The 22671-nt window shown below is 52.3% G+C and overlaps 1 protein-coding gene across 1 annotated transcript in view; it reads left to right on the top strand.

The window, feature by feature from the left end:
- The window catches only part of LOC122393043 (ATP-binding cassette sub-family C member 8-like), a 42795-nt gene that overhangs the window by 5683 nt on the left and 14441 nt on the right, over positions 1–22671 (top strand). Inside the window, exons 2-11 of the mRNA XM_043388624.1 lie at positions 2345–3028; positions 14127–14299; positions 14623–14689; positions 14968–15171; positions 16624–16773; positions 18786–18876; positions 19417–19532; positions 20800–20937; positions 21656–21818; positions 22118–22296. Coding sequence (XP_043244559.1) covers positions 2474–3028; positions 14127–14299; positions 14623–14689; positions 14968–15171; positions 16624–16773; positions 18786–18876; positions 19417–19532; positions 20800–20937; positions 21656–21818; positions 22118–22296 — 1836 coding nt within the window. The 5' untranslated portion in view covers positions 2345–2473. The remainder of the gene's footprint in view (positions 1–2344; positions 3029–14126; positions 14300–14622; positions 14690–14967; positions 15172–16623; positions 16774–18785; positions 18877–19416; positions 19533–20799; positions 20938–21655; positions 21819–22117; positions 22297–22671) is intronic.

Raw genomic sequence — 22671 nt, 5'->3', positions numbered from 1 at the left:
TCCATACGGGCACATGTGGGCCAAGTAACAAGTGATTGGGTTCTCCAAACGGCTTAAGTGCGTATGATGGGCCAGTGAGGGGTTCTGACTTCTGCTCTAAATATTCGCGTTATATAAGAAACGCTCATGGGTTATCGTTATATGCAAGCACCGCTCTTGCTACGCAGCACGCGTCCATTCAGCAGTTCCTGTCGCGCCGCCAGCCGTCTGGAGCCGCTGTTATCTGTGACGCCGCCGGATTTGACGGGTGTCCGCCGTCCAATCGCCGCATGAGCTCACCATTGCCACCGTATCTGACGCCGCCGGGGGCCCTCTCCGCGCGCATGGTGTCTGTGGCTCACACGCGGTCACACGTGCTGTGAGGTCAGGACAGGGCGGCTGACGAGCGGCGCCGCCCCCGCCCCCGCCCCCGTCCCCGCCGCGGGCGGACGGCAGTTGGAGGGGTCCGTGTCATGTTGTCCGATCTATGTCAGTGGTGGGTCATGTCAGCACATACCATCCGGTCCGGCGGTGATAATTTTAACAAGCTCCGCACCGCTATGGGCGCCGATGATAATTTTAACCGTCTCCGCAACCGCACTACGCTGAGGTCAGGGGAGACGATCATGTTCGCGCTAGAGGTCACAACCAGTACGCATTTTCGGAGGTTAATTACATGTCCTATACAGCACTACCGCAGCTGCCGTCCTGGACTCCTGATCCCCAGAGAAATCGCGAAACGCGGCAAGTTTTAAAGATTAATTATTTGTGTGGCTCCGGCCTTTCTCTCTCCCTCCTCTCCCTCTCTCCCTCTCCCATGACCCGCTCCGAAGGCGGATGTGGGGTGAGGTGATCACTGATCACACTCTCCGATCTATGACAGCGGGTGCGGCGGCGTGCCGGACTGATTGGCTCAACTGGTTACCGCCCGAGCTGTGTGGTCAGTATCTGGACGAGCGGAGCTGGTCACTGCTGGTCAGCTGAGGAGAGCCGGACGCCCGTCGACGTTCGGCTGCGGCCTCCGGCGCTCATCGGAGCTCGGTATTCGAGTCGGTGTTGGGTTGAGGTCTGATTGGATTCATCTAGCCGAGATCATGTGTTGAGATCCACGGAGGCCAGCAGCTCGGTATTCCTATCCAGTTGCTGGGCTCGCTCTTACATCCTTGTCAGGGACACCGACCGAGGATGAACCCGGGCGGGTTCATTGACCCTGTCTGGGGGCCGGACGGTCGGCCAGTCGGTCGCCTGGCCGGCTGGTCCCGCCTTGTCGCTTACTTTCACAATACGGGTCGGACGGCTGTTGTATGCGCCGTTGTAAATATGTCGCTCGCCGGCCGAGTTTAGCCCGGGGCGGAGGCGGTGCACGGCGGGGATCCCCGGCCCATTCCAACAGCACGTGCCGGGTGACCTTGGGGTACGGCTAGGCCCGGGCCAGGCCCAGAGAGTTAGTCACGCACCGTGACTCATCCCACGGAACTCGGCTGCTGCGCCGTCCAGTCCGCCGGGCCGACCGGTCAATTCAGCCCGGTAGCGGGTCTTTGTATTACTCAGTGGCGTCCCGGTCATTAATGGGGTGACGCCAATGTGCGACGCTCCGCCGCTTGTGATCCACTCTCAGCGGCGGCTGTTGGCGTTTTTGCGCAGCTCTCAGCCGGGCTCTCGCGGTGGCTGGCTCTCACTGGCGATCAGGTTACCGCACGGTGACATGGGTCGCACAGCCGCTCTGCCCGCTCGCAGATCCCAGGCGAGCGAGCCTGGCCCCTGGGATCACGGTCATCTGGAGGCGCACCGTGACTTGCGGGGAAATAGCGACCCAGTGCCTCAATAAAGTCAGACTGATTGATGGAAGTTTTCCAAATAGCGCCGACGCTCGGACAACACTGTCCATTATCGGGTCAAAAGACGGCATTTCTAAAGCGAAGGTGGACTGAGTCACATGGCTTAGATCATCTCCAATGTGCTACTGATCAGGTCGGTCCATGAAACTTAATTGCTGTGACCTACTTTCTGAATGACAGATTTTCTGCGGCAAAACGTAACCAACCAATGACTGCGCGTAAATCTTTGTTGGTTATTCTGTGGCAGTTCTTTGAGTCTTGAAGGCCATGACCTGTTCAATGTTCATCATATTATGTTGTGCTTTCACCCAGCGGCGTCATATAGGAAATCGTCTGGCTGCATCTCACTGCAAACCGGTTACTGCAGTGCTAGAACTGTACTGTGTAGTGTGCAGTGTGCAACGTGCATGTGTGAGAACAAATATGCAATGTAAGAAGCTCGCGCCATGTTTCCTCGTGTTGGCTCGTGTTGCCGTGCCACGTTCCCCCATGCCCTACCGTCTCTGACCGTTTACTGTCCGTTTCAGGAACGCCATCGCACCGCTCCGTCCCTGTCGGTCACCCCACCTCTCACCGCCGCCCGTCCGTCGCCCTGCCGATGGTCTCCGTCGTCTGACCCGCCCGCTCGTCGGTGACGGCTCCCGCCCGCCAGCGGCATGGAGGCGGTGTGCGGCGGCCGGCGGCCGGCCCGGTGGGACGACCCGTGCCGGCTGGACCTGGTCACCGCCGCGGCCGGCGTCACCTACTCACTATTGGTGCTGGTGATGGCCGTCGTGTGGCACACGGCGCGCCGGCAGCGGCGCAGCGGCCCGCCGCCGCCGCCGCGCCGCTTCAGCCTGCACTCGGCGCGCTGGCTGCTGGCGCTGGCCGTGGCGCTGTTCTCGCTGGCCGCCCTCATGGACGCCGTGCTGGCTGACTGGTACGCCGCAGAGAGACGGCCGCACGTGTGGGCCGCCCCGGCTGCCGCGCTGCTCGGCATTTTTGCCGTCACAGCACTCACCGGACTGAGTGAGCGGGATGCGGCGCCCGGCCGGCTGCTGGCCAACCTGCTCTATTGCGGGCTGGCGGCCGCCGTCGGCGCGTGCAAGGCGCACTTCTACCTGAGTGTGGACGGCCTGGACGTGCGCCACGTGCGGGTGCTCGCCACGTGGGCCACGATGTTCGTGTACGCGGCGCTCACGGCGCTCGAGGTGTACTTCGCGTTTGTGGAGGTGAGTACCGGGTGGGGGGGGGGGGGGGGATTTGAGTCAAGGTCTTGAGCTTGAGTCGGTGTGGGAAGGGAATCTCGGGTCATCGCAACAGCTAGTGCAGGGCTCTGCGTTTGGTTTGGAAGAGCTCAGGTTAGGTGTGTCTGTGTCAGCTCGGGTCAAGGCCATGGGACAGGTCTGGGTATTGGCTTTATTCGGGTGGGAGCGGCGAGAAAGCTGCGATATGTCGTTTACCGTTAGGGCTTACCGTTAGGACGATGCCAAATATCATGCGATCTACATTACTAAACATAGCGCAGGTTTTATGTGAGGAAGCAGATTGCCTGATCAAATTGCGGATTTCGCCAATGCCTCTAAAAATAAACACCGAGATCCATCACATTAATCAACTCAGTGAGGGATCGTCCCAAACCCATCTATTACCGCCCTCACTGGAGGCAGATCTCTGCTATAATTTAAATCGCCCTGACGCGTAGCAGTTCCGCGTACACTGCTGGTCGGTGTACCGTGTTATGGGGTCCTCTCGGGGTTAATGATGCGAGTCTGCACAATTCGTCACAGTCGACTCTGTCAGCCGTGCCGCTGCAGCCGGGAGGAGCACTGCACGGCCACACCCTGCACCGCTGACCCGACGACGTACGTGTGTGTAAACCATCGCTGCCATTGGCAGTGAACGGCGGAGGCCGGGAAATGTGCACCGAAACTTTCCCATGCCTATCGACGGTCGGTGGTGTTTGTAAACATCGGTGTGAGATGGAACTCTGGTCTGCACAGTAGCTGCAGCGTGGTGTTATGAATTCCGAATTTATGTTACTGGGCGGGGTGGTTGTAGTGATCGTTTGATTCAGGCCGCCACCGTTTGAAGACGGGAGAGCCGATGAATATTGTATGAGCTCGTTGAAACGTCACCGGATCTGACAGACGTGTTATTTGTTCGATGGAGCTAATGGACCCGTCACTAAACCATCACGGCGAACCCATCCCTCCAGCCTGATAGCAAACCACGTCTCTACAGCCGTCTCAGTACAGACTCCACCACGTAAGGCTTCACCACACAGCTCCTCGATCGACCTCCTCAATACTACTACCCTTCACACGAAGCAGGCTTGGTCGCCGGCTCGGCCAGTTTCCGTGTCCCGGTTTTCCGGTTTTGACCGCCGACTGTTCAGACCGAGTGGCCTGTATTTGACCGTGTTTGGTACCGACCGTTTTCCGGCCGTCCGTGTTTCGACTGTGTCCGCCATTCACTGTGACTGTGTGCTGGTCGGGTCGGAAGTGTACTGGGTTCCACTCGTCAGCGGCGGCGGCGCGGGGTCCGGCGCCGTCACGGCACGCGTCGTTCCATTCACTGGTGGGTCGGCGGCGGCGCCGACCTCCGCCGTGGGTCGGCGCCGGCCCCCGCCGCTGCCCCAGCCGCACTGAAGACTGTTTGGGCAGTAAAGGCTCGGTTAGATGGGTTAAACGGGCGGATTAGATGACCACTGCAGTCAGACGAAATGAAGAGGCGCTCTCTGGGCGGGTATTAATGCACTGTTGTGACATATTAATGCACTGTTGTCACCTAGAGCCGGAGCGTCTTCTGCGTCTTCATCTCCGAGTGGCCCTCGCTGGGCTGACAGACTAAACGAGTACTTCGCGTCGGTCGGCCCGAGCGTGGCCGCCGCGCTGGAGGAGGCGCAGCGCGTGACCGAGCCGCTGCCGCCGCGGCCGCCTCGCGTGGTCAGCGGCGCTTTCCGCGTCCACCCCGTGACACTGTCAGAGCTGTCAGCTGCCGTGAAACGTATGTCAGCGTCTAATGCGAGTGGTGGTGACGGTATCACGATAGGTATGCTGCGCATGACTTTCCCAGTGATAGGCCCGCATCTGTTAAAGGTCATTAACTCGTCGCTGGTGTCTGGAAAGTTACCCGCCGACTGGAAAGTGGCTCATGTCATACCGTTGCATAAGTCTGGCTCGATGGATGACCCGTCTAACTATCGTCCGCTGTCGCTCCTGTCAACTGTTGCTAAGGTCGCTGAGAGTGTTGTTTGCGGTCAGCTGATGACTTACCTGCTCACGCACAATATTCTCTCCGAGGTGCAGCACGGCTTCCGGCCCGGCCGATCCACGGAGTCGGCGGTGCTGGATACTGTCAGTTTTCTCATGGATGGTCTGGATGACGGTCTCATCGGTTCTCTCACGACCGCCGACACTAGCAAGGCTTTTGACAGTGTCCAGCATCCCCGGCTCCTGGAAAAGCTGGGCTGGTACGGCATTAGCGCACACTGGTTCCGTGACTGGCTGAGTGACAGGTGTCAGATGGTGCGGGGTGGTGAGGAGGTGAAGCCAATCACCCACGGCGTGATACAGGGATCACTTTTGGGACCGATCTTATTTTTGCTATTTTCAAACGATCTTGCGTCTTATGTCGACTCCAAAATAGTGATGTACGCCGATGACGTTCAGTTTTTACATCTAGCATCACCGAAGCGAATTTTAGAGCTCAAGACAGATACCGAATGTACTTTAGACATTGCGAGTCATTGGTTTGTCCAAAACTGCCTAAAAATCAACCCCAAAAAGACCGAACTGTTAGTTGTAAAATCACGTAGGAGGCAGCTTGACTTTGATTTTAATGTACAGTTTGGAGATGATGTTATTCAAACTTCCGCTAGCATTAAGGTATTGGGTGTAATTGTCGACTCTGGCTTGACCTTTGAGCCACATGTGACGGAGGTGATTCGCCGATGCTACGCCACATTAGGAGGACTGTGTAAATCTTCGCGATGCTTACCGAAAGAAGTGAAGAAACTGATCGTTGAGATGCTGATCTTCCCCCACATCCGCTACTGTTTGTCGGTCTGGTCGGGCTGTGGCGTTGTTCAGCGTCGCCGCGTGCAGCGAGTTATTAATCACTGCGCACAGGTGGTTATGGGAGCGCGCCGCTCAGCACACGTGACTCCGCTGTTGGAGGAGCTCGGGTGGCCCCAGATAGACGAGCTTGTGGCGGAGAGTGACTGCGGTGTTGTTCACTACTTGGTTAACAATACCAGTGCGCCGAGGTGTCTCTCGGAGCGGCTCGAGCGCCGCAGTGACGTCTCTAGTAGGGAGACTCGTGCCACTGAGAGCGACCTGCTCCAGCTGCCGAAACCCCGCACCGAGCAGGCGCGGCGGTTCTTCCGATACCGCGCCGTTGCACGCTGGAACTCACTGGCCCTGGATGTGCGTGACAGTAAAACGTCTGCTGGGTGTCGCAGGCGCTTTAGGAGGGCGCTTTAGGCTCTTATAATGTGTGATACCACGTCATATGTGCTGTACTTTTTTTTCCTTTAACATCTTTACCATTCAGCGTATATGTATTTATGTATTGACACTTGGACAGAATAGCCGTGAATACGGAGTTCCAAACGAAATAAATGATGATGATGATGATGATGATGATGATGGCTGATGCCGGTTTGGACGTCTGTGTATAGTCTGTGTGAGGGAGGGGCTGTGGTGGAATGCGACACCAGAGCTTCCTCACTGCAGCGTCTGCCGCGGTGGCCTTTCTGCAGCATTTTAGAACATACCGCTCGGTCAGTGACTCTTCAATAGCGGCTTGTGCCTGTTTTATCGTTCAACACCGTCGGCGCATCTCGGTTTGGGCCCCGCTGTGTGAAAATCAAATAAACCCAGACCATGCACGAATCAAATTATCGCTCTGAATAAGCATCTGTCAACACTATCAGTGTGTTGACATTGAGTTTCAGTCAGCCATGCCGTTTTTCATCAGAAGGCCTTCCGAATTGGATAACACCCGTCTGGTAGTTTTCACAGTGAAAACTGACGGCCATGGTCGAGTTATGCGCGGCATTTGACTCACTTCTGTAATGGCTCCCGCGAGACGTGCCCTGCCGTATTACGCAGCGGACTCTGTAAAGCCAAACATCTCACGGGCGTGTTTTGGCCTGGATCATCACAGGCTCTCATGCATCAGTCGTGCATGAGAGATGCGACGTAACGTTTGGGTTAGTCCAGAAAATTGTCCGTGGTTGTGACTGTTCTCACGCCTGTTTGCGCAGCGTCATGTCGAGCGTATTTCAGCGGTTCAATTTGCATTGGTGCTTTATAGCTGATGGCTCACATTCGATGTGGAGGAGAGATGATGCTGCATGTGCTGGACCCTGTTTGTGATTTGGGCTATAGGTGCATGATGTGGCGTAGTTGATGCTATACCGTCGTTTCCGTCTTTTAAATAGCCTATGTCATAGATAGCATGAATCATGCCAGCTAGGTCGGTAATTATGTCTGGGCTTGCGTCCATGTTTTTGATAATGCCTATATGCCTATATGCCCGTGCATGTCCGCTACTGGGACATGCCTATATTTTTTATAGGCATGATACAACGCTTTTTTGACGATGGCACTGTGTGCTCGCATCATTTTTTTTTTTTTTCACTCGGCGTATTTGCTGCGTAGTTGAGTGTGAGTGATATGGCATTTTTCTCTACAACTGCGTGACTCGCAAAATGATGTTCTGCATCTCGCAAATTGAATTTTGCGCGTCTGGTGTGCGTCTGCCCCGAAAACAGCGCACTTAGGCCGGACGAGCCAGTCATATCTAACCCTCAATTATCGTTATCAATATTCAATTTATCGACGGTCAAACTGATCATCTCTCACATAAACTGGCCTTGTGGGACGCGTCTGCGTCGCCTCACCAGCAGACTTGTAAACGACTCAAATTTTTTTTGAGTCGATTCTTTGTTTGAGTCTGGAAATTTGAATCGATTCAGCAAACGACTCATGATGTTAAATTTAATTGATTCGAATCAACTCATGACTCAACAAGTTCCTCGATAAAATGATTCGAATCAACTCATGACTCGAGCAACTAGCCAAGGGAATGATTCGAATCAACTCATGACTCACACATTTTGATGAATCGATTCAAATCAACTCATGACTCACACGACATTTTTATTGAACTTATTTCATTCAACCCATGACTCACTATAGGCATTTGTTGATTATTTGACTCAAAGCTATGATAAAATGAATATGCCGCATACCACAATTGTATTAAGCAGCATAGTAGCCTTGACCAAAGATTCAAGCAGCTACCTACCTAGTAGGACTAGGTAAATAGGTAGGGTAGCCTGGGGCAAGACGCCCCAGATAATTTATTTTGCTACATAAATTTTGTCCCACATCACCTGAAAGGCCAAATTTGTGCTCAATGCGTTCTTTGGACATTTTACTTTAAATTGCACCCCTCAAATTGATTCACTTATGATCGGACTCCAAGCTAGGAAGTGATTTGTGAAGCAACTGCAAATGGGGCATTTTGCCCCAACCCCAGGGCAAAACGCCCCACGGCCTGGGGCAAGTAGCCCCATACCTTAGATTAAAGATTTAACATGGTAGTTGGCTAAATCTTATGTGAGAGGTCCGTTAGACCTCTGGAGGCACGGCACTGAAGTTAGCACATTCCATCCTTTCAGGTGCTCAGCATATGACACTGTTGTATGAGCAGGTTTTTCACCTACCTCATAAGACCAAATAATAAATTATTGCAATGCAAATGCTAACAAAATACTTCCTTTGCCATCCAGTTGCTGAGAAAAATACACATAAAGGCATAGAAACTTACTGTTCGCCAGCTACCGAACATTAGAAAGTGGGTAGCCCCAACAACACAAGAGGTAAAACGCCCCAGGGGCTTTTTGCCCCGCGACCTTCTGGGGCGTTTTACCCCATCACGTAGTTCGGTCAGAGAACAACGCCTTGCACTCCAGTAAGACATAATTTAACACGAACCAACCCGGCATGATAAGCGTCAGACAATAGTTGTTCAAAATACATAAAAGTCGTTAACCTAATGTGGACCATAAAAGAACGCCATGATTCATAATCTGACAACAAAACATAAAAATCACTCAAAAAACACTTTTTTAGCTATATCTCCCGAAAGAGTCATCACAATTTCTTTCCAGTCTGCTCATATAATGATCATATAGTGCACGTTTTATAGAAGAGATGATGTTTCCCCAGAACCCTGCCAGTTCCGAGAAACATCGGTGAGGCGTTTTACCTCGGCGGGGCGACTTGCCCCGGTCTACCCTACCTACCTTACACCTACCGATCTTCAACACTCAACAGTCAACAGTGCAATGTCAGATAAATTTGTAAGTAACTCTGAGAGACAATTATAATATAAGTAAGGACTAAGGAGTAGCATAGTAACCTATCTCCTATTATTACCTAGAAAGTCTTATTTGAAAATTCAAAAGCACAAGTTCCGAGGGGCATTCATGTTTTTTTTTATCAAACTTTTTCTACATGATAATGAGACAAATGTTACTACTTCTTACTTATCAGATAAAATTATTCAAACAGTACAACCTCAAAAATAGGATTAATCCCACCTGTGAAATATCCAGCATCAGCAGGGACTCCATGGGCCACTAGGAGGCCATGACCTTGCATGAGTGGCTCAGGCCTCAGAATCAGATATGATCTTGAGTTGAGACTCATTGAAAGTAGTTAATGTTGATGTAGGTATACAATATACATTCTCCAAACGGCACCGTAGTTTAGCAGTGCCAACTGGCTGCCAGCTAGATAGAGCCCATCCGTCACTTACCATTTATGTTGGCTCAACGTGGAGATTAAAATGAAGGAATATAAAAAATATTGTTAGTCTACAATTTTAGATTGAAAATGACGTCATTGAATATTAATCGATATCAGGAGCACCGGGGCACTGACCAAGTGGCTCTTTTGGTAAAAATAAATTGCCATTGGTGCAATTCGGGCAACGTCATCCGGCCAAGTTGTCACGAGATTCAGACGTGAAAGTTATTAACTGCGCCATTAATGTAGTTTTCTTAAAACATACTATGACTTTCACATTCTATTCTCGAATTCATGACGTCACTCATAGTACATATTTAAGGCGAATGGAGATCGCTGAGGAAATATTTCAAAGCCGCTCCTTTACATTATTCTGAAGATTCTATGATGTCATAAGACAAGTTTCTTTTTAAACTTCTATTTCATGGAAAATGTGCATTTTGTGGTTTATTGGCAGTTGAGCATCGCAATTTTGCGGTTTATAGGTGAGTTTATTTATATTATAGCACAGCCTATAGGTAGTTTATAGGCTATAGGTAGTTTGGGCGTATTTGACTCTATAGACGCCCAAACTCTTATGCTGTTGATTGATTATTGGGACCAAATTGGGACTGGGAGAAGGGGAGGCAGCCGCAGGTGTCAATTCTGACTTCTGACATGTAAAATGTAGGTACACCGTACCTAGGTAGTGTAGCAGGTACTTGGTTTGGTAAGACTAAGTACCTACCAACTGCCAAATGCTTTTGGCTCATTAGGCGCCTGTGCCTGAGCCTCTGAGGCTCTTGTAAGTCTGAAATATGGAGTTAAGTGATGGCTAAAGCTGAGGGGGTGATCTAGCATTGATTATTAGGGTGTTGATGGTGACTTGTAAACGACTCAAATTTTTTTGAGTCGATTCTTTGTTTGAGTCTGAAAATTTGAATCGATTCATCAAATGACTCATGATGCTAAATTTAATCGATTCGAATCAACTCATGACTCATCAAGTTCCTCGATGAAGTGATTCGAATCAACTCACGACTCATCGAAAAACGGTTTGATTCTGAGTCGATTCACGAATCAACTCAGAGTCGTTTACAAGTCTGCTCACCAGCCACTTTTTTAATCGCCCGCCCACACGTAAACAGGATATACCGGGTAGCGCGGCCGTTTGATGGCACACTGCATCGCTGACCGCTCACTTCGTCACTTTGTCACGGTCGCCGTGACGCGTCACCGGCTGTGCAGTGACGCACGCAGCTCCAGGGAGTGTCACTGCGAGTGACCCAGAGTGTCACCGGTGCCTTTCAGTGACACGGGGAGTGCTTATCATGTGTGGTGCCAACGCGCTAATGGTGGCCTGGATGGACCGTCAGCTGAGGTGGCTGGTTGAGGTCTAACAGAGTCATGGATAAGTGGTGACGGTGCCATGGGTCATGGATCGCGAGAAGATATGAGGTAGTGATCTCACTGGTCACTGGTAAAAGAAATTGAAGACGTGGCTCAGAACCGTTGAATGTGAAAGGAAGACCGTCAAAGCCAACTGCTAATTACATCGCCTCTTCAAAAAATCTGAGGCATTATTTTGGACTATTGCGCCATAGCGCTGATCAATAACCGGCGCGTACTCGCTCCCCTTTTCATGGCCGCGCTGTCACTGTCCCGTGCAGATGACGTGACGCGTGCCGTCACGGCCGTCACGCCGCACCGCGTCACGGCCGTGACGGCGCCGGCCGGCCGGGCGGGCGTCACTCCGTGAGGAGCGGATGAGAGCGGCGGCGGCGAGCTGACGGGTCTGAAGTGAGCCGCACCGCCATCAGGCGTCTCTCCGCGACTGATAGATGCGCCGCGTGCTGACAGCTCGGGTGGCTGCGTGACGCCCTAGTTAGCCGGTGGGCTGGGCCGCTGGGGTGTGGATAAAATGCAGCAGATAGCTGGGCGGGCCGGGTGGCGGGTGACTATGAACAGAACCAGAGGCTTGTCCTTGGTCAGCTGATACCTGCATGATACCCAGAGTAGCGAGAGATGAGCGTTGGCAGCTGAAGGATACGGACTTTAGAGATGAGTGTGAGGCGATGGCAGATCACTTACAAGTGAAAGGTCAGTCAGACGTTAGGTTTAGAGACCGTCGGAGAGTAATCTTTAAATTCGGGAATTCGATAGTCACGTTTGTTCTTTTACATTCAGGATCCCTCACTGTTGGATGCGGTGGTGTGGATGTATGTAAATGTACCTACTTTTCTCTTCTTGCCTAGCCTTTTTTCTTCCAGTTTCGGCAGCTCTGGCATCCTATTGCAGCTACCCGAGCATTGTTTTACCCAGGGACATGCCGTACCGCTATGCAGCTATGCATCGCGGGCCTGTCTACCCAACAGGCATTTTCAACATTGAACTGTAACCTTCATCTTCCTCATATTATCCAAAACATACGGAACTCTAAAACAACCCCGTTTAGCTAGACCGCAGACCATATTTCCTACTCGGCCCGCAGATTTCACGGTGGCTGAAAAAAAACACCAAACAACCAGTTAGCGGCTTCTGCAGCATGCATGTATCAGAGTGTAAAATTCTGCTGACCTTTGACCCGCGGGTCGGGTGGAGATACTCGTCACCCGTTACTCATCATTGCCGTCCCCCGGGTTACACCCGTTGGTAGGCTTGTTCAGAGGTCTGACCGTCCTCCGGGCGGTGGTCGGTGGGTGATGACGGGACGGTGGGAGGGGATTGGGCGGTGGTCGGCGGCGGCGGTGGCGACGGCCCGACCTTGATGTGGTCGCGGTCTCTCGTCGGTCGCGCCGGCCCATGTCGCCCGCTGCAGCACGGCTCCGGCCGTGCGGCTGCAGCCGCCGCCGGCAGGCTGTGCTATCTGTCCACGCTGCATCCCCCCTCCCCCTGTGACGTGTGACGTCACTGTCGTCAGTGGCGGAAACCCCCCTCCCCTCCCCTTCTGCCCCGATATCCTCACAGCGTGTCCTGTAATGTCGAAGGAGACGGCGTGGCTAGCGCAGCTTCTCGACAGCGTGGCGGGGGTAGTTCCCCTTTTCCTTATCGTGATTGAAGATTGAAGAAGGCAAGATCAAATTGTTACGTTTTTGCATCCTTAGGTATTTCGTTTGCTTAGGAAATGTTTTATCGGGTAGATGCTGACGAAATGCTTTGTACCTTTTGTTGGAAATCTAGCATGAAAAGCGGTTGATGAAAGTCAATTTAGCCAGCAGTGAATTACTGTGTTACGTGGCCTTCAAGGAAACGCATGCATACAAATGGTCTCGCCACTGTTCCTGTTAGCTCAATGATCGTCCCAAGCAAGCTATGACAATGCAGAACAGACGACGGCTCCTCTCCGGGGCGCTTTAGTGGAACGTTTAACGTTGAACGCCCGTGAATGGTTTGACAGTCGACAGGTGACACCCTGGTCATAAACAGTCGTGCGAAGATGACCGTGGCTTCGAACGAAGCTCCTCTAAGCCCCTGCGTGCAACAGTCATTGTTGATCCAGCTCAACCTGGCTCCCAGTCATGGACGACTCGCCGCCACTCATCCCACATGATGACGATCTATGGCAATAGCGGCCATGGTTTCCGTCTCCTGTCCGGAAGCCGCGCCTATAAAACTGACGTCCTCTGCTACCGACCGCCGGACGGCCGCGCCGGGCTGGTCGGTTGTCGTGACAGTGACTGTCCCGTGGTAGACTGGTTTAGTCGGACGTTAGGGCCGGCTGCGTGACCGGTTGATACGTAGCACTAGTGCGCGGCTCCGTACTGGCCGATAGCATCTGGACAGGTTGTGAACGAAGGGACGGGTTCTGCTACATAAATTACGTAGATTGAGACGCGGTATGTGAGGCGTGCTTTGGTGATGGAAATATCGGCATTCCACAATCCACATGCAATTCGGCGCAGGAACGACTGGTGTTCGAACCCTACGTCGTACACAGTTTTGGTTAGTGGTAAATGTCATGCATCATTCAGATGTGTTACCTAGACCCATGTTGCCACGAAATGAAAACGAAAACGAAAACGAAGAGAAGCGAAAACACAAGCACCGCTTTTAAACGAAGGCCTTATAAACATTTAACACTGTTGCATGGTTTGTTTTCGCAATGGGAATATATGATCTCGAGGCGGATTTGTACTTCCTTTGGGTGCCGCCCGTGAGTTATGTTTGCTGTGTACTCGTATAATACGACAATACGGCAGTCGGCAACCGTTGCACCCAATCAATGTGCCGAGTTCGTTTACTTTGGTCTCACTGGGTAATTGCCCACCGCATACCAATGTTTCCGGTTGGAATGACCTGTTGGAACGACCTATTCCGTTTTTTTTTTTCGATGCCATGAGGTGCCGATTGTAGAACATCACTCGATTCTCCTTAGACAAGCGGAGACAAAGCTTTCGAATGTGCTCCTTACTCGAGGAGATGCTTCAGTCTGTTCCCTAAAAATCACAGAAAAAAATGATTGACCTTGACTGACTTGACTGACTTGACTGGTGGGATACTGACCGCCATCGTGTCTGTATTTCAGCGTTACATGTGTAGCTCGTATCAGCTGAACGCCGAATCGGACGGCGTGGATCTGAACGAGTTCGCCTACAAGCACCCGTTCGCCAGTGCCGCCGAGAAGGTGACCTTTTCATGGATCATCGGCCTGCTGCGCCTCGGCAACCGTTGGCCCATAGAGTTCCACAACCTTGGCAGGTCAGTCGCAGTGGCGGCGAGTGAGGGAGAGGGAGGAGGGGGGGGGGGGGGGCGAGAGGGGCGAGGAAGTATGGCGATCCGTAGAGACAGTCCGTATCTGGTTATCCTCCATCAATCGAATTTCGTCTTTCATTTACTTTTTTCTGGTTGAATGTTTGTCATCGGTGAAAATGATGATTGTTTTGTACTGGCTCGTCTAGTAGGAATTAGTGTAGTTCTACGTAGGTACGAGCATCTGGTGCTACTGCTGGTGCACTGTCTTTAATTTGCCATTGTTTGGAAGACTATATACATATAGCTGACCGCATGTTTTCTGTTCATAGTTTGCCGCCGGGAGAGGGAACGCTCCCTCATTATGAAAGATTTAGCAAGCATCTCAACAGGGAAAAGGCAAGTATTTGCTTGGAAACATGTACATAGCAATAAGCATGCACCGGTTCCCATATTCAATCGTATTTTGCTAAAGGTCGCTGTTGCACTTGCCTCGTTTCTCTAACTGTAAGAACAATATTTCGTCTCAAACAATGCAAGAATCAAGATCCATTGCAAGTGATTATGCCGCTGTTAATCACCCATTATGTAGCTCTCACGGACGTTTTGCCCACAGCACCTCCTATCCCTGCTCCATGTGACTGCTCTGACCGTGCTGGTCCTCTGGCGCCGGGCAGGGTCTGTCGGGCGCCGGTCGGCAGCTGAGCCTCTGGCGGGTGGTGTGGCGCACCCACCGCAGCCGGCTGCTACTCGGTGGCTTCCTCAAACTGTGCGGCGACATGGTGGGATTCGTGGCACCGCTGGCACTGCGCAACATCGTCGAGTTCGTGATGCGCCATCGGGCCGGCACGCTGCCTACCGATTTTCTCGAACGGGACGGGGTGAGTATGGGTGTCCGGGCGGCCCGGCGGCGGTGGCTCATGACTGGTGTTTGTGCGGTGCTGTCACCACCCCCTGCCCGGCCCTGGGCGGTGCTGCACGGTACATAGCCGTACCGAGCGGAGGTGTCGCCGCGCCCCGCCGCCGCCGCCGCCGCCGCCGCCGGCTCCTCTCTGCTGCTAGCCGCGGCCGGTGAGGTGTGGTTGCAGCGTGTGAGGACCGGACTGGGCAGAAGGGAGGGGAGGTGACGGGTCACACGGAGACGGAGGTGAAGGGTGGGGCCTGGTCTGTCTGTATGAGCGGCAACCGGCCGACGGTGTCGACAGACGGTAAACCGACGGACAGACGGACAGACGCAGTGCAGACACACGGGCAGACGGACACGCAGACATATGGGAATACACAATGGAGCCGTGAAGGCTGCACATGAGTGCAGCTGGACGAACGGACAGAGAAAGAGACGAATACAAATCACACTGAACACTCGTGTTGCGTCTCTTTTTTTCTCTATCTCTGTCTCCGTCTCCGTCTGTCTCTCCTCTCTCTCTCTCTCTCTCTTTCTCTCTCTCTCTCTCTCTCTCTCTCTCTCTCTCTCTCTCTCTCTCTCTCTCTCTCTCTCTCTCTCTCTCTCTCTCTCTCTCCTTCTCCCTTTCCCTCTCCTTCTCCTCTCCCTCTCCCTCTCCCTGTCCCTCCACTCCCCCACTCTCTCACCTCTCTCTCATCTCTCTCTCTCTCTCTCTCTCTCTCTCTCTCTCTCTCTCTCTCTCTCTCTCTCTCTCTCTCTCTCTCTCTTTCTCTCTCTTTCTCTCTCTTTCTCTCTCTCTCTCTCTCTCTCTCTCTCTCTCTTTCTCTCTCTCCCCGACCCAGCATGCGCTGAGAGCTAAGTGCAGAAGTCATTGTTTCAGGTTTGCAAACCAGCTTAGGTTTGTTCTGTAATGCTGACATTCAAGCTGTGGATTTGCCTGAAGGTTATATTAATATTTATACTATTAACGAATGCCTCTTTTCGCTCCACGCTTTATCCGGTATAAGAGACAAGCTACGCTTAAGATCATGTTATCGATGAGGGGAGGGACGGCCTCTATCAACGTAGCTTCCCATGGGGTTGGGTATGCCAGAGTAAACAGTTTAGTGTAGACTTATCGTGCGAAGGAGGGGCGGCAAAAATCTGGGTTTATTTACACCTGTCGTCGGTTGCTAGGCGACTCTGGTTTGCCGATCACTTCCCTGTCCAGTGGTAGCGCTAGATCGCAGCTTCTTTCCCGTATAACAGGTTAGCTCGCACCTCGAGAAAATAATTGTCACTATGCCATCCAGCACGGCATCCAGTCTTGATGCTCAGCTTGTCACGAGGACACAGCTGATTGTTGACCTACCAGCGGCCTCTCTAGCAGCTCGTCAGGTCATCTCACTCAGAATCTGACGGCCGTCCTCCCCACCGACTATGTCCGCAGTACCTGTACCCGACCGTGCAGCAGTTCCTGGCCAACGGCTTCGTCATGTCGGTGGTGGCCCTGGTAGCGGCGCTGGCGCAGGGCACCTTCTCTCAGTGCTGTACACACGTCATGGTGACGGAGGGAGTCCGACTCCGCAGCGAGATCCAGGTGAGTAACGAGCGGGCGGTGATTCTTGGTGGAGAGCTAGCTCATAGCTGGGTGACCCGGTGGACAGCGGGGCGAGGTGCGGTAGTAGCCAGGCGGGTGGGTAGGCAGTCGTCCAGTTGTTCAGGCTGGATGATAGAACCTCTTCTCACAGTGAAATTGTGGCCCAGTTTTGATGTTGGGTTGTACTGTTCGGCTTGAGTTTGATGGTCATGAACCCTGTGTGATTTGTTGTTGGTTCAAGCTGCTAAGCACCGTGGCGAAGCGCGATGCAGATAAGCGTTTTTTTTTTTTTGTAGCGTTCAGCAGGTTTTTCGCAGGTCGTGCGGTTTAGTAATTACAAAGTTTCCGGGGGTAGCGGTAGTTTAAACCAAAACCCCATCCTGCCGGACGAGGAGTTATATCTGACGGACGTGGGTGAGAGATACGGACCGGCGTGTCTCCTTCCGGCCACATATCTACATAGTCTCCGCCCCGAGTTCCCGCTGAACCACTCTGACTCACTGAGTCCGTGACTCTGACTCACCGAGTCAGTGACTCTGAGTCATCGGGGGCGGACAGGAACCTCGAGGGAGTGGAGTCGGTGTTCCCCGCAAAAACTGGCCGCACGGCAGCCGCACGGTGGCCTCAGCTATCGACTCGGCGGTCACATCCACCCAGCGCCCCGCTGGGTGGAAAACATGTCACACGTATCCGCTGTCTCGAGTCTCGACCTCTGGGTCTCCTCTGGGTCAACAGGGAAGGGAGGAAAGGCAGGACCGCAACTAACCGCGCAGGATCGCCCTGCCGTCTGCTGTTACCGGCGACTTCCGTCGATAGTGCAATAAACACGGCTGTCCGGTTTCCCCAAACACCCCGGTGTGGCCTCTGTGTCACCCACATCTCCTGCGCCGCCCCAGCGTTCAGTAGTCATCACTCATGGCTCGGCGGCACGGCGGTGTTGTGGCCAACGGCGCGCGTGCTCGTATATTAGTCTGCTGAAGGTTTACGTTGGTCCGTCGACAGCGCGGCTGGACTCGAACCGAGCTGTGTCAAGGCGGTTCGACTTAAGATCGATGAACGATGGGCTGTGGTCAGGCGAAAATGATCTGTTGTGTATCAGTGAGTGTGTGTTTGTCAGAAAGATCCCGATCTTTGAATGATCACATTGTACGACGGATCCCTATCTTCTGCAGTCGCGGTGGTGAAAGGAACTTCTAGCCAGGATATCTCGGGGGGAGCTAATATGTTTCTGTGTGAAAGCTTTGTTGTGTGGATATTCAGGAAGATATGGCAGTTATCTCAGCGGGCTGTACCAGCACCTGCCGATGAATGGCTGCTGTCTGGCTCAGCCGGCAGTGCCGCCGGGCGGGGTGGGGTCACAGGGCCATTGTTTAGATGATGACAGTTTGACGGGCTGGTGTGTCGGGTACTGATGGATGAGGCGGGAGTGGTGGGAAGGAGCGAACGGCACAGAACAGGGTTTGTAAAACACTGTTAGTGGGGCTGATTGTTCGAACGACGTGTTGTCATAATGGGAGAGAAGGGAAGAGCAGGGAGGGGACTCAGAGTGGTAGCGAGAAAGGAAGGAAGAGAGAAAGAGAGTTGAGTGAGGGAGAGGAATAAAGTTGGTAGAATTCACGCGTGCACCTTTTCACGGGACAGAAAAGTAGCTGTTTCGTCCTATTCCACGAAAATCGAATTTCGCTTGGCTATGTAAATGTTCTGTGTTTATAGTCCCTTTTCTGTCCAACATGTCTGAGTTCAGGAAACTACGAAAATTGAAGTGAGTTCCTTTCGAGCAAATACCTCGATAGCCTATGGCTAAGACACCAAACAAGTAAGCCCCAGCTGTAGCTAGCTGATTATCTGCTTCCACCCGCAACTTTGGCGCATCACACTATCCTGCTCTGACCTAGAAAACTCATTGCGTATTATGTAGCTCTTGTCTTCATCTGACTTGTTCTGTGTTAACCTAATGCGTCGTAGTGTCATTATCATTGCGCTGTCACCTAACGCCTTCTGTACTGTTCCAGGCACTGATCTACGAGAAATCGCTGAAGATTCCGTGCATATCCAACGACCGCGGAGCGAGCGACGACTCTCCGGATCCGCTCGGCTCGCCCGGTAAATAAATAAATAAGCCACCCTCGCCGCTGCCACCGCCGCCGTCAGCGCGGTCCCTCCGTAACGTATCAGACCAGCGCCGAGCGCAGTAACCAGAGCGCAGTAAAATCGCAGTAACCCGTCAGATACCCAACGGCGAGCATGAGGCTATCCGGACTGCTCCAGTCAACATAATATCAGAACTCAGAAGCCAGTCGCTCCAGATCAAAGTTGCAGTGGCTGATCTATGTAATAAAGTCATCGAAAATGCCAGATGACTACTAAAGTTTACGCGTCGCAGACCCAAACTGCCTAGCTCAAATCTTGAAGTCTACGTGCCATGGTCGTGGCATCCAGTCGCATTTTCTCACGACGGCCCACTTTCAGCCGTAGGCATGTTAATGAATTGCATGGCTTATGAATTGACGGGATGATTACGTCATTGCTTTATACAATCCGCCAGTCACCAATTAGCATCGATGACAGAACTCTACATTTCCCATATCACTGCTGTCAAGTCCGCCACCGCCCCTAACCGTCCCGTTTTTCGGCTGTCTTCAGATGAGACGGATCAGGGTGATCACGTGGGGAACATCACCAGCCTTCAGACGGACGACGCGGACAACCTCACGGAGCTCATATGTCAGACACACTACGTCTGGGCCATCCCTCTCAAGGTCAGAGAGGTCACCAGGGTCAGAGAGGTCACTGAATTATTGGAATGTTATGCAATTTTTATGGAAGGTTGTGCTTTGATGTGGTTGTGATGGATGTGATATGTAACGGGATCGTGCATGTGTTTTAAGTTACAGAAGTCGCTAGTCAGGGTCGTATTGCACAAGGTCTGGTAGGTCACTGGTGATCATTGTGCTTTACGTAAGAAAAGGCGAGGTATATTTTGTAGGACAACCCAGAGAAGTCACTAGAGAGGTCGTCCTGTACTCGCAATCTTACCAGACGGCAGCTATGGGCTTATGCAATGCAACCTTTGGCTGTGTTTTTGCAATTCGCCTTCGATGTTCATGCTGAATAACAAGGACAGATAGTGGGGGGTTTGGTAGCGCATGTTATCCGGTCAGGATGTGGTGTCCCGATTCAGTCTGTTCCGGTCTCCGGAGGCCTGGGCCGGACCGGGAGAGGGCCGGTGAAACTGACCGACCACTGGGCGATGGCCGCTGGGGTGAGCCGTCACTGTGGTGGATGGATGCGATTTCCGGGACATCGCTGCACAAATTTAGTGAAGACCCCTGCGAAGAGGAACGTACCGCTGTTTTTTCCTCGTCCACGGTCGCCGCATCCGTGAATATTATCCGGTATCAGCCAATTTGATGACCCGTATCTATCTGATCCATGGTATGAAGCGTCACCCACGCGCTGTCATGTGGCCTTCATCCTCGTGTTTGATGAGGCTCTGAGGCTAGATAGGTCGGCCAGCGGAAGCTGACTTTTGGTGCTATCAGAGGCTCACTGTACGTTGCACAATGAATGCCTTAAAATAGTAGCGAGCTCGGCGCCAGATGGGTGGGGAGAGGATCGTACTGCCCGGCTGAAAGTGATATCATGGGTGGTGTAATGTCTGTCCTGCTGGGACGATTAATGAAAGGACGGTGACATTTGGTCCGGGCGAGAAACGAAACAGCCTAGTGTTTGTTTTGTGTGAGCGCCATGATATCATCATCCTGGCTAGTGTTGAAAATAAGCATCATTTGTGACGATGTATGGGGGTAACTCAAATCCCTTATTCCTGGCCGCTCCTCCATATAGTGAGAAATATCGGGCCGGCATTCAACCCACATGCCCAATGTTTTTACCCGATGACCGTGGATCAACTGGCCTATGATACCTACGTTTAGCTGAATACTGACGACTTGTCGACCTCTGCTGGCCCCCGCCGACCTGCCAACACCTGACCTGTGACCGTCTCCCTCCGTCCCCTGTTCCCAGATCGTGATTCTGCTGGTACTCATCTACCAGCAGCTGGGAGTCAGTGCCATCATCGGCGCCCTCGTGTCCATCGTCGTGTTGACGCCGCTGCAGTTCGTGGTCGTCTGGTTTCTGCAGAAGAACAAAAAGGGCCTTCTGGTGCGTGTGACAACAGATAAACTCGACAGTCAGCTATTGGGGCGCTGCTGAGTCGGTTAGCGACAGACTGTACTTGAGTCAGTTGATTATTACTGTCGGTCAACGCTCGGAGATAACTTAGGATAAAGTCCACAACGTTTGATTCTTTTTGCTTCGCCGAGCTTACTTTTTCTCTTCTACTCCGTTTTAGCGCGACGCCACAGTAGGTACGCAGCTCAGTTGCAGAGCTCCCGCTCAGCAGTAAACTGCCTGATCATTGTATGGTATCATCATAAGATGCGACCGCTCTGTATATTTTGTCTGGCGGACTGTTTCACCGATTAAACAACTCTTGTGACGATTGAACCTGACTAATGATTGGTGATTGTCCGGTGCAGCCCACAACGATTAGTCTTCCTTACTACGGGCTCTGGTACCTTTCAATAGCACTTTGAGCCAATGCTGTTATATTGTCGTACAACAGTCAACAATCACATCAACGCCTATTTAATATACCATCGATGACACAAACAGACCATTATCCAGCCTATACATTAAGTGAAAGGCGCCAGCCATCCTGTTTAGATAAAGGCGACGAAGGTCTTTCGCAGTGCAATAGTATTAGCGCTAGCCTAGACTTTTGAATAGTTCTTATTTTTTAAGTGCCGATAAGCATCCATTTCAGGCTTATCCACTTATGGCGTGAACGTTACCAAATGTGTTTTTTTTTTCATTTCAGAAAAAGGGCGACGAGCGTCTGAGCCTGACCGCCGAGTTCGTGGGCGGAATTCGGATGCTCAAGCTGAACGCCATGGAGTTTGTATACAAGGACAAAATCCAGAAGATCAGGAAAGCGGAGCTCAAACTGCTGATGAAGGACTCACTCTTCTGGGCTCTGAACAGTACGTCATGTGGGAGGTCATAGTTTGGTGGAACGGGAGGCGTATATGGTGAGGACATACACGGCCCTGTATGGTGTCATGTATGAATTATGGACGGAATTTCTTATCGGTGACGGTGTTGTATTCCTTTAATACCTCTCTTGTATAGACCAAATCGCATGTTTTCTCTGGCCTGCCGTGGACCGTCTCCCTATTGTACTTCTGCAATCGACTCGTAACCTAATATGACCTGACGTGTGAGCTGATCTCTGATCTGACCTGACCTGTGACCTCCCGTGCCTCCATTCTCTGCCCGGCAGCGTTCCTGACCCAGTCGTCGCTGACCGTGGTAACCGTCACCACTTTCGGCCTGTTCGGCGTGCTCGGCCACGAGCCGCTGGTTTCTGCTCGCGTGTTCAGCGCTCTGGCGCTGTTCAACCAGCTGACCGTGCCGCTGTTCGTACTGCCCATTGTCGTCAAGGCACTCATTGATGCTAAGGTGAGGCGAGGAGGGGATGAGTGTGTATGTGTGTGTGGGGGGGTGGGGGGGTGGGGGGGGGGGGGGGCAGCAGCTGGGGAGACGGATTGTCGTCGAAGCTTATCGATGAAGTTTGTGCTGTGTCGCTGATGAGTTTCGTTAATAGTTTTCTCTCTTATGCGGGGATGTAGAGCAAATGGGCCAGCAGTATACTTAGATGTAGAGATGTCTGAAGCGGTTGCTCGGTTACGGCGGTATTAATTACTAATCGTTGCTTATTTTGAGTCATGCTGACCAAGATGACTCGCAAAATATAGCTTCCTCGCTCATTTGCTCTACAATCACCTGATTTGCCTAGTGTGTACGTACATTTTTTAGTGTTTTCCGGCCCAGCGC

Source organism: Amphibalanus amphitrite, unplaced genomic scaffold, assembly GCF_019059575.1.
Source record: "Amphibalanus amphitrite isolate SeventyFive unplaced genomic scaffold, NRLGWU_Aamphi_draft 000513F_arrow, whole genome shotgun sequence".
Classification (NCBI taxonomy): Eukaryota; Metazoa; Arthropoda; class Thecostraca; order Balanomorpha; family Balanidae; genus Amphibalanus; species Amphibalanus amphitrite.
The sequence above is the reverse complement of the archived record's forward strand: the minus strand, read 5'-3'. Positions and strand labels throughout refer to the sequence as shown.